Source organism: Saccopteryx leptura, chromosome 13, assembly GCF_036850995.1.
Source record: "Saccopteryx leptura isolate mSacLep1 chromosome 13, mSacLep1_pri_phased_curated, whole genome shotgun sequence".
NCBI lineage: Eukaryota > Metazoa > Chordata > Mammalia > Chiroptera > Emballonuridae > Saccopteryx > Saccopteryx leptura.
Window position 1 is genome coordinate 7,964,000 of NC_089515.1, and position 14,368 is coordinate 7,978,367.

General features: G+C 45.5%; 1 protein-coding gene, 1 long non-coding RNA gene and 1 other non-coding gene across 3 annotated transcripts in view; 1 reads left to right on the forward strand and 2 right to left on the reverse strand.

Annotated features, from left to right (window-relative positions):
- The window catches only part of LOC136384968 (uncharacterized), a 215,005-nt gene that overhangs the window by 142,961 nt on the left and 57,676 nt on the right, over positions 1 to 14,368 (forward strand). The gene's annotated exons all lie outside the window — the stretch shown is intronic.
- The window catches only part of ACADSB (acyl-CoA dehydrogenase short/branched chain), a 40,175-nt gene continuing 29,608 nt past the window's right edge, over positions 3,802 to 14,368 (reverse strand). Inside the window, exons 8-11 of the mRNA XM_066355648.1 lie at positions 11,620 to 11,709; positions 8,835 to 8,972; positions 8,082 to 8,181; positions 3,802 to 7,372 (exon numbers count right to left, since the gene is read on the reverse strand). Of these exons, the coding sequence (XP_066211745.1) occupies positions 7,302 to 7,372; positions 8,082 to 8,181; positions 8,835 to 8,972; positions 11,620 to 11,709 (399 nt within the window). The 3' untranslated portion in view covers positions 3,802 to 7,301. The remainder of the gene's footprint in view (positions 7,373 to 8,081; positions 8,182 to 8,834; positions 8,973 to 11,619; positions 11,710 to 14,368) is intronic.
- Positions 5,494 to 5,600, reverse strand: LOC136385089 (U6 spliceosomal RNA). Its single transcript, XR_010747702.1, has one exon. It is a non-coding gene; the product is annotated as a U6 spliceosomal RNA (small nuclear RNA).

Below are 14,368 nucleotides of genomic sequence, written 5' to 3' on the forward strand. Positions count from 1 at the left end.
ACCATACTTAGAAACGAGAGCTTTGCAGCTGCAATTAAGATGAGGTCACACGCGGCTCTAAATCCAACATGACGGGTATCCTCAGAAGAGGGAAATCTGGACAGAGCCACTCATGCAGAGGGACGAAGGCCATGTGGTGGGGGCGGCAGGGACTGGAGTTGTGCTACCACGAGCCAAGACATTCCAAGGGCTGCTGGTGACCACCAGAATCTAGAAGAGGCCAAGAAAGTTCTTCTATAGAGTCTGCAGGGGGAGTATGGATCTGCCAGCACCTTGATCTCAGACTTCAGCCTCCAGAACTGTGAGAGAAGGCATTTCTGTTGTTCTAAGCTGCCCAGTCTCTAGTCTTTTTGTTGTAGCAGCCCTGGGAAAAAGATACACTGAGCCAGCATGCACTGTTTTCTTAAAACCTAGCAGACCTCATTTTTTTTTCCCCAATGACTCTCCCTTCCTCCAGTAACCATGCACCTAAGGAAGCTGGTCTTCCCTGGGTGGGTCCTACCCACCGGGAGGCAACTCTACCTAACTGCTGGGTATGATTGTGGAATGAGGATGTGACCCAAAATTGCCCAGGAGGATATGCAGGGAGGTCTGTGGAGGACATCTACTTCCATCCATTTTGAGATATACTTCTTCCCTTGGACATTCTTGTGTAATATTGGTAATGCCTGCAGCTGCAGCAGCGACCTGGCGTGTAGCCCAAGGATGGCGTCTGTGGAAGGATGGCGTCTGTGGAAGGATGGCATGCGTGGAAGGATTGCAGAGCGTGAAAGAATGGCAAAGCATGGGAGGATGGCATCTGTGGAAGGATGGCATCCGTGGAAGGGTGGCAGAGCATGGGAGGATGGCATCTGTGGAAGGGTGGCATCCGTGGGAGGATGGCAGAGCATGGAAGGATGGCATCCGTGGAAGCGTGGCAGAGCATGGAAGGATGGCATCTGTGGAAGGATGGCATCCGTGGAAGGGTGGCAGAGCATGGGAGGATGGCATCTGTGGAAGGATGGCAGAGCATGGGAGGATGGCATCTGTGGAAGGATGGCATCTGTGGAAGGGTGGCATCCGTGGAAGGGTGGCAGAGCATGGGAGGATGGCAGAGCATGGGAGGATGACATCTGTGGAAGGGTGGCATCCGTGGAAGGGTGGCAGAGCATGGGAGGATGGCATCTGTGGAAGGGTGGCATCTGTGGAAGGGTGGCATCCGTGGGAGGATGGCAGAGCGTGGAGACAGACAGCACTTGGACCTAATGACCTTGCTGAGCTGCTAACCAACCAGCCCTGAGGCTTCCAGGACTTGGGTGCCAAGCTAGGTGACGGGGTTAAAACAAGGATAGTACCTCCCTGTCCAAATGGTGTATCAAGCTGCAAATCTACGGACTGTTGGTAAAAACCATTGTCGCCATCTGGCTGATTTTCCAAAAGGCGCTTTACTTTCCCCAGTGACTCCCATGTGGCCTCACCTGAATGAAGACATGAGTGAAAGGAAAAACACGAAACAGTCTTTTAAGAAAAAGCACTAACCAAACAACGCTTCCTGGCTGGCCATCCATCCTACAAATAAGTTTTCTCGGCACCTGGTCTCAGCTCTTCCGGAGGTTGGAGCAAGGGTAATGTCTTAACTTGCTGGGGCTAATTGGGGGGCTTATAGACAAGAAATGTTTATCACTCACAGTTCTGGACTTCTGGAGGGAAGTCCAAGATCACAGCGTCTGGGGAGAAACTGCTTCCTCGTTGATGGGTCTTCTCACTGTAACTTCACACGGCCAGGGAGGGATAGGGACCTCCCCAGGGCTCCTGTATATTAGTGCTAAGCCCGTTCACGTGTGCCTCATAAAGGCCCCACCTCCTAATGCTGTCACCTGGTTGTATAAGATTTCTTTTTTAAAAATTTTATTCATTTTAGAGGGGGGGGGGGAGGGGGGGGAGAGAGAGAGAGAGAGAGAGAGGAGCAAGAAGCGTCAACTCCCATATGTGCCTTGACCAGACAAGTGCAGGGTTTTGAACCAGCAACCTCAGCGTTCCAGGTCGACGCTTTATCCACTGAGCCACCACAGGTCAGGCTGGTTGTATAAGATTTCAACATAGGATTTGGGGGGACACAAACATTCAATCCATAGCAGATGAAAAGGATGCTTTCTCTCTTACCCCAAATTACGTGATTCCACCAAAGCTTTCCATGGTTTTTGCTTCTCCCTTCTGACCCTATCTCAAAAATTTCCCTCATGCAAAGAAAAAAACATGTGTCTCCTAAGTTCAGAAGTCCTCACAATTCACCTGACTTTTAATCCCTCGAACTTATTTAGATATATTTGATATACAAATGTAATGGATGTATTTCTCCTCCTTTTTCCTCCCTAATAGGAGTAACTCGGCTCTCCTTCAGTCTAAACGTACTCAACACCTTCTGACTCGGGGCTCAGAGGCAGGTCAGCGCTGGGCCCGCAGCCCGTGTCCCACGGAGCCCGCGTCCCACGGAGCCCGCGCTCAGGTGCTTGTTGCTTGTCCGGGGTCAGGACTGGGGGCCTTCCCTTGGGGTGTTCTCCTTCTTCCCTCTCCTCCCACACCAGCAGCACTGGGCAGCCCGATTCGTGCTGGTTCCTGAGCTTGCCTCCTCGCTCGTTCTCTTGGCTCCCTCCTACCCCCCACCTGAAGGCCAGTAGCTCACAGTCCTTGGCTCCAGGCCTCATCCCCGCATCCTTCCCTTGTGGAGCAGAACGCTGGACTCCTCTCCTAGGCTTACCTTCACCCCTAACCCAAGGCCACCAACTGCCGTCTGGGGAGACCGCTGCACCCACGTGTCAGGCAAGCCCTGTCTCCAGCTGGGGAGGAACTTCTCTGCTGTAAAGATCCGCAACTCGACCCTGAACGACTCGCTCGTAGAGGGCTGGTTGGTAGCAGCACTTCACTGGGAGGCTCCTGAAGACGAACAGACCTAAAGATCCATCAGCCAGATGGTCCGAGTCGGACTTCCATTGCTGTCAACTACCGACCAGCACTTCGTTGAACACCTCCATGCCTCAGTCTCCTTGCCTGTTAAGTGGGCCAACAGGTGTACCTATGGCATGGGGTTGCTGTGAGTTCATGTGCGTCGACAATATAGAGTAATGCCTGGCACATGGAAAGAGCTCAAGAGATGTCAGCACTTCCTGTTACCATCCTAACGGCGCTGAAGAAGTCCTTTTGCGTAGGGCTGGCCTTGGGAGACAGAGACATGCAATCTGTGTGTGAGGGTGTGCTTGGAACAGCAAGGGCACCAGGGGTGAACGCACGTCCCCTAAGGACTGGGCCTCACCGTCTCCGCACGGCAGCTGGGAGCCCACCGCACCTTGGACCCTTGGACACAGTGACCTGTCGGCACAGCACTGAATGACAAAAGACAAAAGGGACTGAGATCTAGATTCCCAGGAGCATGCAGGAAATGGGGGGAACAGACTGGAACCTCCCCAGGCAGCAGACCGTGGTGCGTGACTGAGCAGAAGGCACAGAGGGCCAACGCTTCCCCGAGTGATACTCTACAGCACAGGCCTGAGTATCAGCCAGGTGAGAGCTGTCCTGTGAGGACGTGCTCAGAAAACGTGACCTCTCCACTGAAGAGCTGCTTACGCTGCCTTAAAAAAAAGCCCTGGCTGGGTGGTCTAGTGGATAGAGCGTCATCCCGGTATGCTGAGGTTGTGGGTTCGATCCCTGGTCAGGGCTGTAAAGATAAATGAGCTGATGCTTCTCTCTCTCACCATCTCCCCCCTTGCTTTCTCTCTCTCAAATCAATAGAAAAATGAAAATAAATAGATAAAAATTAAACATGAATCCTCTGATAAAATTTTATTTAGCATCAATAATTTAAACTTGGTCTTCATTATAAACCCTCCTCTCTGGAGACAAACACAATTGGCTTACATGAGAGACAGACTATCAGCGTGGTAGACAGAGGTGTTGTATCTTATCTTACAGGAAGATAATTATTTTCTTACTTTATCTGTATGTATAGCAAGTCTCCAGTAAACTTAGTGCTTTAATTTCCATTCTCCATAGAATTCTGATTTTGTAATAAATGGTCTGATATATATATATATATACACCATTACAACAAAACTTTCACTTTATGAAAAATCAGCAAAAATATATCAGCAAGAATATAACTAGTGCGTTTAGAAAACACGCCATAATCCTAAAACCAACCGATCTCACACAGTAACTGTCATATCCAACATACCAGCTACACAGAAGGAAAGCTATCATCTTTGGCAGATGATGTATATATGTAAGCAAAGACACTGATCAATCACAACACTTCCATAATGTTAGTTCCTTATCACTTAAACCTAAATCAACAAGAGTACCAAATTACACAAGAATGAAATCCCACATTTGTTGAACAGAGACAATGTTGAGTGGCAGGAAGAGCAGTGAGCTGGGAGCCAGTGCATTTGGACTCTTGTCTTGTCCTGTCCTTGTCTCTGGATGGATGACCTCAGGCCAAGTATTCTGGGCTAGGAATCCTTCAGATTAAAATGGGAGAGCTGCTTGGATGGTTCTCTAATGTCTTTCTAGGTTTAACTTTCCACGAGTGAAAAATCTTTGACCCTGCTTCATTTTCATGCTGTACAATGAGGTCTCCAACAATACCAACTTGGCAGTTGGGCTGAGTCCAGCTCCACCCAACAAATACAGTCAAGAGTTCCTTGATGCTTCTGTTCAAGCCTTTACCTCCTGAGCCTCATGACAGCCCGTCCTCAAACTAACAAGCAGTAGTGACCGGCTTCAGGAGGTGAATTAGCTCATCCGCCACTAGACACGAACTCAAGATGGATAGTTTTAAAGACCCCCCCCCCCAAATCGTGTAATTAAGTAAAAATAAACTGGAAATACAACAGGAAAAACCCATAACACCTTGTTTGCTGAGAGCACTGGATGGAAGAGCCCAACCACGACTGGACCATCAGGGAAACACACATTTTCTTTGGGAAATGGTAAAATAACACAATACTTTACCAACAGAAGAAGGTAGGTACATATGTTAACTATAACATGTAATTTTCAATTGTTCTTTGTGAACATGCATAAAAATATACATACAATTAGAACTCTATTGATCCTAAATATAAAGTCAAGGTCCTGGCATTTATAGGAGGCTCTCTAATGCTGCTAATCTGAACATCAGTGAGGTTTACTGTAGTTTTACATGTTTATTCACGTATTTATAATCCCACAGGATGAGGCTGAGAGTCTTTTTACTACTGTTGGTTTCTACTGCATTACCTGAAAAGTCCACCTTTCACATAATCACAGAAAGTGAAGATGTTCAAGCCCCTTCTGTTTAGAGCATCTCATCCATCCCCTACCTTGCTTATCAGATCAGTCTGTTCCGAAATACAAAATAAAGGGGGGGGGGTCCCTCATCTCCCTATTTGAAAGTTAAGTAGATTTTATCTCTTTTGATCCAAGGTCTTCTTTCTTCCTAATATCTTCATGTAAGTCCTATCTTTTTTTTTCCCTAAAAAAAATATGGAATGCTTCACGAATTTGCGTGTCATCCTTGCGCAGGGGCCATGCTAATCTTCTCTGTATCATTCCAATTTTAGTATATGTGCTGCTGAAGCGAGCACCATGTAAGTCCTATCTTAATTGTAGTTACACAATGCTGAATATTTAACTACAATTTGCACTACAGAAATTAATCCAATTCAATACACGTAAATGTGCAAAGCAAAATTACTTTGAAAATCTCAAGTTTTCTTTTCTTTTTCTTTTTTTGTGTGACAGAGACAGAGAGAGGGACAGATAGGGATAGACAGACAGGAAGAGAGAGAGAGATGAGAAACATCAATTCTTCATTGCGACACCTTAGTTGTTTATTGATTGATTTCTCATATGTGCCTTGACTGGGGGGCTACAGCAGACTGAGTGACCCCCTTGCTCAAGCTAGCGACCCTGGGCTCAAGCAGGTGAGCCTTGCTCAAACCCGATGAGCCCACACTCAAGTTGGCGACCTTGGGGTCTTGAACCTGGGTCCTCCGCATCCCAATCCAACTCTCTATCCACTGCGCCACTGCCTGGTCAGGCTTAAGTTTTCTTAATAAACACTATCCTTCACTTAAATACAAAAATACTTCCCATGCAACAGCTGTGATTATGAGCCTTGAAACATTTTCAAGATCTCTAACTGATGCCCCTTTCAGAAAATATGAATCTCTCACTCCTCTACCTCCCTCCTGAGGGGACTCAGGATACGGACCCGAGAGGGGTCTCTCTTGACTGGGAATCCCTGATACGAAGGAGCATCAACTATATATTGTGTTGACCTTTGCCTTTCTACAATTTGTATTGTAAAATAATACATTTATTTTTGCATCCCAAGATATATAATTTTGTTTTATACTATTGAATATGCTTTTTCACACTCTACAGCCCTCATTCCTTATGAGATTTTGATACAGTTCCTTGTGGGGACAAGACATCTCCCTCTTGAGAATCACTGAACCAAACAAAATACAATTTCTGCAGTACCATTTGTGATAAAGCCCAATAACTAAGTTTGAGGAATCAGTGTTCAATTGAATACAGAGAGAAATTGTATCACTGAAAAACAGTGCATGAAGGATATTATTACCATATTAAACATATTCTGATTATTAAACCAAATTGTTTAAGCTTTATACTTGAAAACTAATGCAGAGACTTGTTTTTTTTAAATGATCTGCTAAAACCATCATGAAATGCATCTTTTACACAGGTCAATTATCAAAGTGAATTCTGATGCTTTCTTTTGTTAAAATAATGTTTTCTTCGTTTACATAACTTACACAGTTATACCCTTATTCCTGCCCCTTCTCAGGTATTTAGAACTAAAACTTTTAAATTTTTCTAAAGAAAACTTTTATCAGTTTTTACCTAGGTTAGCAGCTTAGAACTGACTCTTTCTGTCCTATAGAATTGGCAAGTATAACAACCATTTCTAACACCACAAAATAAAGGCTAATAGGAATATAAAATAGACATGTCTGTTACTAATACTCCAAATGCTGATGGAAGGACACTTCCATACACCCTGAAGCTTGAAGAACACCTACAAAACTTAAAAAAAAAATTTTCAAGAAGATATGGATACATTTCTTCCCAAATTTTAAAAGTGATTTCCTGTGCCCAAGTTAAGCAGACCTGAAAGGTAGACTAGAAAAGATTAACCCACAATCTGTGGCTAAGGACTCAAAAGTTACTTCAATGCTGTGGTGGATTGCTTTTCCCAAAAGGCACAATAGTTTAAAATTTTACACCAGCGCCATCAGGGAGGGGCCCACTCCGCGGGGTCAGTACTCTGCATTGATGCTCTTGGCAATGGTGTTCAGCTGCATATTTGACGTTCCTTCATATATTGTACCTTAAACAAAAGGGAACAATCAGGGGTAGACTCAGAGTAAAGTGTAGATACAAGAAATAGCGCTACAAACATCACCTCTGCAATTGCTATGCAACTGTCTTTAGTAATATCACTCAGTGTCCCCTGAATATGGTATCTGACAAAGTCATTTTGCCTAAGAGGTGATAACTTTCCACTTGGAAATTAGATTCAGATTCCAAAAGAATCAGTATTAAACAGGTGAAGGCGTTCGTTCCTGAACTATTAACGCAGGAGCTCGGATTGCCGTCAGGCCGGGCAGCTCTCGGGGCTGCGCTTCCCCGTCCCCCAAAAGGACAGCTCAGCACCGGAATGTCAGGCTGTCGGCTCTGAGCTTCTGAAATGAAAACTGAGGTTTCAGAGGATAGCACTAAACGTATCCAAACTAGTAGCATTTTTAGTAAAAGAAAAATTAAGACAGGTTTTGTTGTGTTTTTACTAAAAGGCCTGTTGAGGCATTAAAATAAAGGCAATTTAATGTTTTTAAACACATAGACCCATTTTTTTAAAGGAAGAGGTGGGGGAAAAAACAGAGCCACAAAGAGGGAGAGCCAACGCCCATAATACTGAAGACAGGAACATCGCCTCTGCCGGAGGCACCAAAGAAACATCGACCCAACAGAACAGCCCAGACACCGACGGAGGCACCAGACCAAAGTAAAAGGAAACAAAATGGAAAAAACCTACTTACCAATCTTTGCGTCCCGAAAGTACTTCTCCACAGGGTAATTTCTGGTGTAGCCCACACCTCCCATCCACTCGATACATTTACTAGTTGTCAGTCCTGCAACCTACCAAAAGCAAGCAGCAAGTCACCTGTTAGAACCACACAACTTCTGTTATATAAACGCTCTAGTGGCGTGATGGGGTGGGTAGATAAAGTGGAAACTGGATCTAGCAGGCTGGCCCTCAAAGGGGAGGTGGAGAGGAGATTAATTTGGGGGTGAAAAAGTTAAATGGACACGTGAAGCCATGGAATGAGGGGGGCTGACTGCGGGGCTGGGGACAGCGGCCCGGCCCGGGTCACATATGGCTGCACACGCCCGCACAGAGAGCACAAAAGCACACGGCAACCCCTCCTTGCTGCGTCCACTTCCCACCACCACCCACGGCCTCGGTCTGCCCCAGCTTGGAACCCTGGAGGAGACGCCAGCGCCCAGGTGAGCCCCACCTGGGGGTCAGTGACGGGTCTTCTCCCTGAATTGGGTGACCCGGTTTCCATTTAAGATCCTGGGGAAACTTGGAGATCTCACAGAGTTTGGGCCTTTTCCTGTGGCAGCTTTACTTTTTATGCTATTCTGCTATAGGGACTGTAAAGTCCATGGTATTTTACTTGAAAACTAGAGAATGCTCAACATCCCTAAGTGAACAGCTTAGGAAATACATATCTGAAAAAAAAAAAAAAAAGCAGAATGACTTTTTTTTTTTTTTTTTTTTTTTTTACCTCTGATGCATAGTATTTGGCCATAGATGCTTCTTTCATGATTGGCTTTCCAGCTTCTAGAAGCCGAGCCGCGTTGTATGTTAGCAATCTTGCAGCTTCTAGCTGGGTGGCCACCTGAGCCACTTGGTGCTGGAGTCCCTGTAACATTTAAAAGCACAAATTAGAGAATTATGATTTCTGAAATCACAGCTTATTCTCAAAATCATGTCTGGGTAACAGATTCAAAATATATCCCAAAGGAAACTCACATTCATTTGGTAAAAATACTTTAAAATCTTCAATCCAAACTGAAATATGATACATATATTGTTTAAGGACTTTTCAAAGTTCATGTAATGCTTTGTCACTGTCAAGATTTAAAATAGGTCCTGGCTGGTTGGGTCAGTGGTAGAGCGTCGGCCTGGCATGCGGGAGTCCTGGGTTCAATTCCTGGCCAGGGCACACAGGAGAAGCGCCCATCTGCTTCTCCACTCCTCCCCCTCTCCTTCTTCTCTGTCTCTTCCCCTCCCGCAGCCAAGGCTCCATTAAAGCAAAGTTGGCCTGGGTGCTGAGGATGGCTCTGTGGCCTCTGCCTCAGGTGCTAGAATGGCTCTGGTTGCAACAGAGCAATGCTCCAGATGGGCAGAGCATCGCCCCCTGGTGGGCATGCCGGGTGGATCCCGGTCGGGCGCATGTGGGAGTCTGTCTACCTCCCCGTTTCCAACTTCAGAAAAATACAACAACAACAAAAAAAGATTTAAAATATAAATGATCACAAAATCAGGTTTAAAAGTTTTACTTATTATCTAATAATTATTTTCAACCCCTTTTATGATCCAAACTGAGGTTAAACAAAATTCCAGCAAAGCAAAACCCTGAATATATTTTTTATTTGCTGGAATTAACAAAATTTCGACTCTGCATATGTCCCTACCTGCAAGGACCTTGTAGGAGAGAAAGATATGATTGCAGGCGAAGCAAAGAACAAATCTCTCTTGTGAGATTAAAGCAATTTGGAAAAAAATGCTAGCTTTAATCAAAGCTTCACATAGATATAGATACAACTAATAATGTTGCTTTTCATGATCAAATTTCTAAAAGTTTTTTTTTAAATTACCCACACTAAGAATCTTTAGATATGTCATGACTGTGCCTATTAGTATACCTGGCCCCTTCCCCTCCCTCCCTCCTGCATGGACACGAAACACTGCTTCCTGCGTGTAAGGAGACCAAAAGCCTCCCTTAAAACTGTCTTCCTGTTCGGTATCCTCTGTTGCCACCTATGTGTTGGCTGGCCCTGCGAAAGCACTCGAGTCTAGTAAAGAGAAAGTCAGACCAGAAGTCATGGCCAGCATACCTAGACTCCCGACGCCCGATCAGCAGCATGACCCTGGGAAATAACTCAACCTCCCCGTCTATGATGGCAAAAGCAGCAGGAACTGCGGGGGGCCGGCCAGGCCTGATCTGCTCACTCTGCCTAGGCCTTGAACCGACTGGGCACACCCACACCTTAGGGTCTCTACACGCGTGCTATGTGTGTGGGCTTGCAGGAAGCCTAGTCCTTGCTGTACACCTGCAGACAATGCAGCCAGACGAGCTGGTGATGTAATGAGCTGTGCTTGGAGCCCAGAGCTGTGTACAGGGAGGTTCTGCAAACATGTAAAACAATGCTTCTGGATTACTCGGCGACGCGCTTGAGAAAGCTGGGAACGTGGCTACGCCAGCCTTCCACCATGTAAGACGGGCAGAGGACAGGAGCGTGGGTGGACAGGGAGACTGCCTACTGCCACCAGCTAATCGCCTGATTGCCTGGGGAGCTCTGAGAGGCCACGCCATTGGACCAGGCCGGTGTTACCCAACACGCTTGCCTAAGAGCGGCTCCTGTGTGCTCACTGCAGCCAAGTGTGCCTTCTGCAAGGGGGACGTGTCAGACGGAGTGCAGGATCCTTGCCCGGCTCTGGCCTGACCCGTGACAACTGTCCTGTGCTGAACACTTGGGAGGCTCGGGCCATGTGTTAACACTCACACATCTACCTGACTGAACATCGCTCTAGATCAGGGGTAGTCAGCCTTTTATACCTACCGCCCACTTTTGTATCTCTGTTAGTAGTAAGGTTTTCTAACCGCCCACCAGTTCCACAGTAATGGTGATTTATAAAGTAAGGAAGTAACTTTACTTCATAAAATTTATAAAGCAAGTTAAAGCATATAATAATAATTAATTACCAAGTACTTTATGTCAGATTTTCACTAAGTTTGGCAGAATAAATCTTTATGAAACAACTTACTATAGTTAAATCTCTCTTTTATTTATACTTTGGTTGCTCCGCTACCGCCCACCATGAAAGCTGGAATGCCCAATAGTGGGCGGTAGGGACCAGGTTGACTACCACTGCTCTAGAGGATTAGGTAGTATTATCTTTATTTTACAGATGAGGCCATCAGGACTTAGAGAGGTGAGGTAACTTGTCCAAGGCCTAAGGCCAGTAAAACAAAGAACCAGGAATTGAACCCAGGAGGTCTGACTGCAGATCTCAGAACCTGGACGTATGAAGCTTCGAGGAGACAGCTCCAGAGCTCTCACCAGGATATCCCAAATCGCGCCAGAGCGGGGCCTCAGGGACCACAGCTCTGCCGTTCCAGAGGGTCAAGGCGTTCCCAAACACGCACGGAGACCTAGTCCTTCTTCCCCTACACCTCCACCATCAAAGTCCCAAGCCATGCCCTCGTGGCTTTCTAACACCACCATCATTAACAGGAAGGCAGGAGCATCCAGTTCAGTAGAAAGTTGCTAGGAATCAAATACCTGAAAATCAAATACTCTCTTGCCAAACTGCATCCTTTCTTTAAGATACGGAATAGTATAGTCAAAGCATCCTTGAGCCAATCCCAGCATCTGTTAAGAAAGAAAAAGACCAGAATTTATTTTGTTATAAGTATATGCTTTTAATTATTCAAATTATACATTCCTTTTACAGGCAAATCGAAGAGTTGGGGGGGGGGGCGAGAGATCCCAAGGTGGTGAGGTGTCTGTTTATAACCTTCATCCACTGCACAGTACGACTCAGCTTCCAGGAGCTGGAAGAAAATGACTGACATGAAAATGAGTGTATTCAATGTCAGCACAGAGGTCATCTCCCGGCATGGCTGCGCTCACATCACCAGGTTACTTTTTTGGACATTCTGATTCTCTAGGCATAAAGGGAGCCACAGAAATGGTGCTCTGAATTGGCTTCCAAGACAGGTCAAATGTAGAAGGTCACTTCTTAACCTTTTACCTTCTTGCTCCTTTGACCAGTGCTTCAGCTGAAAGAGAGTCAGAACATAAGAGAGCGGTGCTTCTCCGCCCCTCCCCCTCTCCTTCCTCTCTGTCTCTCTCTTCCCCTCCCGCAGCCAAGGCTCCATTGGAGCAAAGTTGGCCCGGGCGCTGAGGATGGCTCTGTGGCCTCTGCCTCAGGTGCTAGAATGGCTCTGGCTACAGTGGAGCAACGGCCCCAGAGGGGCAGAGCATCGCTCCCTGGTGGGCATGCCGGGTGGATCCGTCTGTCTGCTGACTGCCTCCCCACTTCTAACTTTGGAAAAACACACACAAAAAAAGGCGGTGCTTCTCAAACCCGCTGCTTTCAGGACCATTGAGGAAACTCCATTATAAGAAACCGAAACCGACGTGGGGCTCTAACAGCTGAATCCAAACCAGGCAGTGAGGGGTCTGGCCTAAGCACCAGCATTTCAGAGCCTTTTCAGATGCTTTAACGCAGAGCCAGGGTTGAGAACAACGCGCAGAGAGCACACAGAAACACATTAATTTATACATGCGAAGAACAAATCAGGATGTGGTGACAACTTTAGCTGAATTTTCTCATTGCTAACCAATCTCCATATCTATTGAACAATTCAGATGTAGCAATGGTTTCTAAATTTCAGCATTAGGTAGCCATTAAATCACTATCTAATTATGTTAAACTATGTAGGTTTTCGAAAAAGGGAAAAAGAATCAATAGCTGAAGCTTTTGGGGGAAATGCCCACAAACGTCAATATTCCATTAGTACTTGTTCACATTCTCCTTCAGCCTTTTTTACTTTGAACTTTCTGGAGAACAGATTCTCATGCTAAAAATTAAAGGCCAAAACCAAACAAAACTCCCTAAGAACAGGTTCCAGTGAGGCAGGCTCACTGTGCTTCTGGCTACAAGGTGATGTCATCATGGCCTTTTAATGCAAGTGTATAGTCTGTTAATAATATCCTTTATCGACATGGAAATCGAAATGACCAGTCATCAGTCAGAACAGGCTTTTGCACCTCTGTACAATGTTTTCACTGTAGATACTGAAACACTAAATTCTCGACTGCAGAGATTTGAGGATGGCACCTCCAGCCACTGTCACGTGTGCCTCTTTCTCTAAAAGGGACCCTCAGTACTAACCCAGAAAATAATCACGACCTGACCTTAACTGTTCGTTAGGTGACAAGATAAAGTGCAGTAACGAGACTCACGCCCAAGCTGTGCGTCTCACCCCCGAGCATTGGTGTTATGTACGGGTCTGGGGACAAGGAGCTCCGCGCGGGGCCTTCCACACCATGTCTGATGAAACTGAACCACAGGACAAACTGAAACAGGTCGCCAAGTCTCTTCAGAAACATGTGAGGCTGAACTGCAGACAGTTCATGGGCACGCCCACTCCGCCATCAGTGGGAAGACCAAGAGAGGCATGCTTTATGATCTAAGAAACTTTTGTTAGGCAATTAACAGCAGTGAAAGAAATCTACAGCAATACTATAACATTTAACCAAGCCCAAGGCTAACATCTATGTAACATCTCCCAAATCTACAAATTCTTCAGTTGTTTAATTTTGGATACTCGCTGATTAAAAGTCAATAAATAGCCTGACCTGTGGTGGCACAGTAGATAAAGCGTCGACCTGGAATGCTGAGGTTGCCGGTTCAAAACCCTGGCCTTGCCCGGTCAAGGCACATATGGGAGTTGAACCTTCCTGCCCCCCCCCAAATGAATAAATAAATAAATAAATAATTTTAAAAAGTCAATAAATATGTCCTACAAAAATGATATAATTTATAATAAAACCAAAAACTTTATTCATTTTCTTAATGTAGAAAATAAGTGATAGCACTTCATAGAAAGAATGTAATATGTATTACAAAGGGCAAATATGGTAAAAAATGGAATAGTTCTCATCTTACATATCTATTTAATTGTGGCTATTTTATTTCAAGTGTCACACACATCAAAAAAATCACCTGAATTTCACACGCAAAGGACTAAGCAACAATTATTTCATTACCTACAGATTAGAGACTTTTACGACATAATATAATATTTTTTATTCCTTTTTTTTTTTTTTTAAGTGAAAGGAAGGGAAATAGTTGAGACAGATTCCTGCATATGTCCCAACTGGGATCCACCCAGCAACTCCCATCTGAGGCAGATGCTAGAATCAACCGAACTATCCTCAGCACCCAGGGCCGACACTCGAACTAACTGAGCCATTGGCTATGGGAGGGGAGGAGAGAGAGAAGTAGGGGGAGAAGCAGATG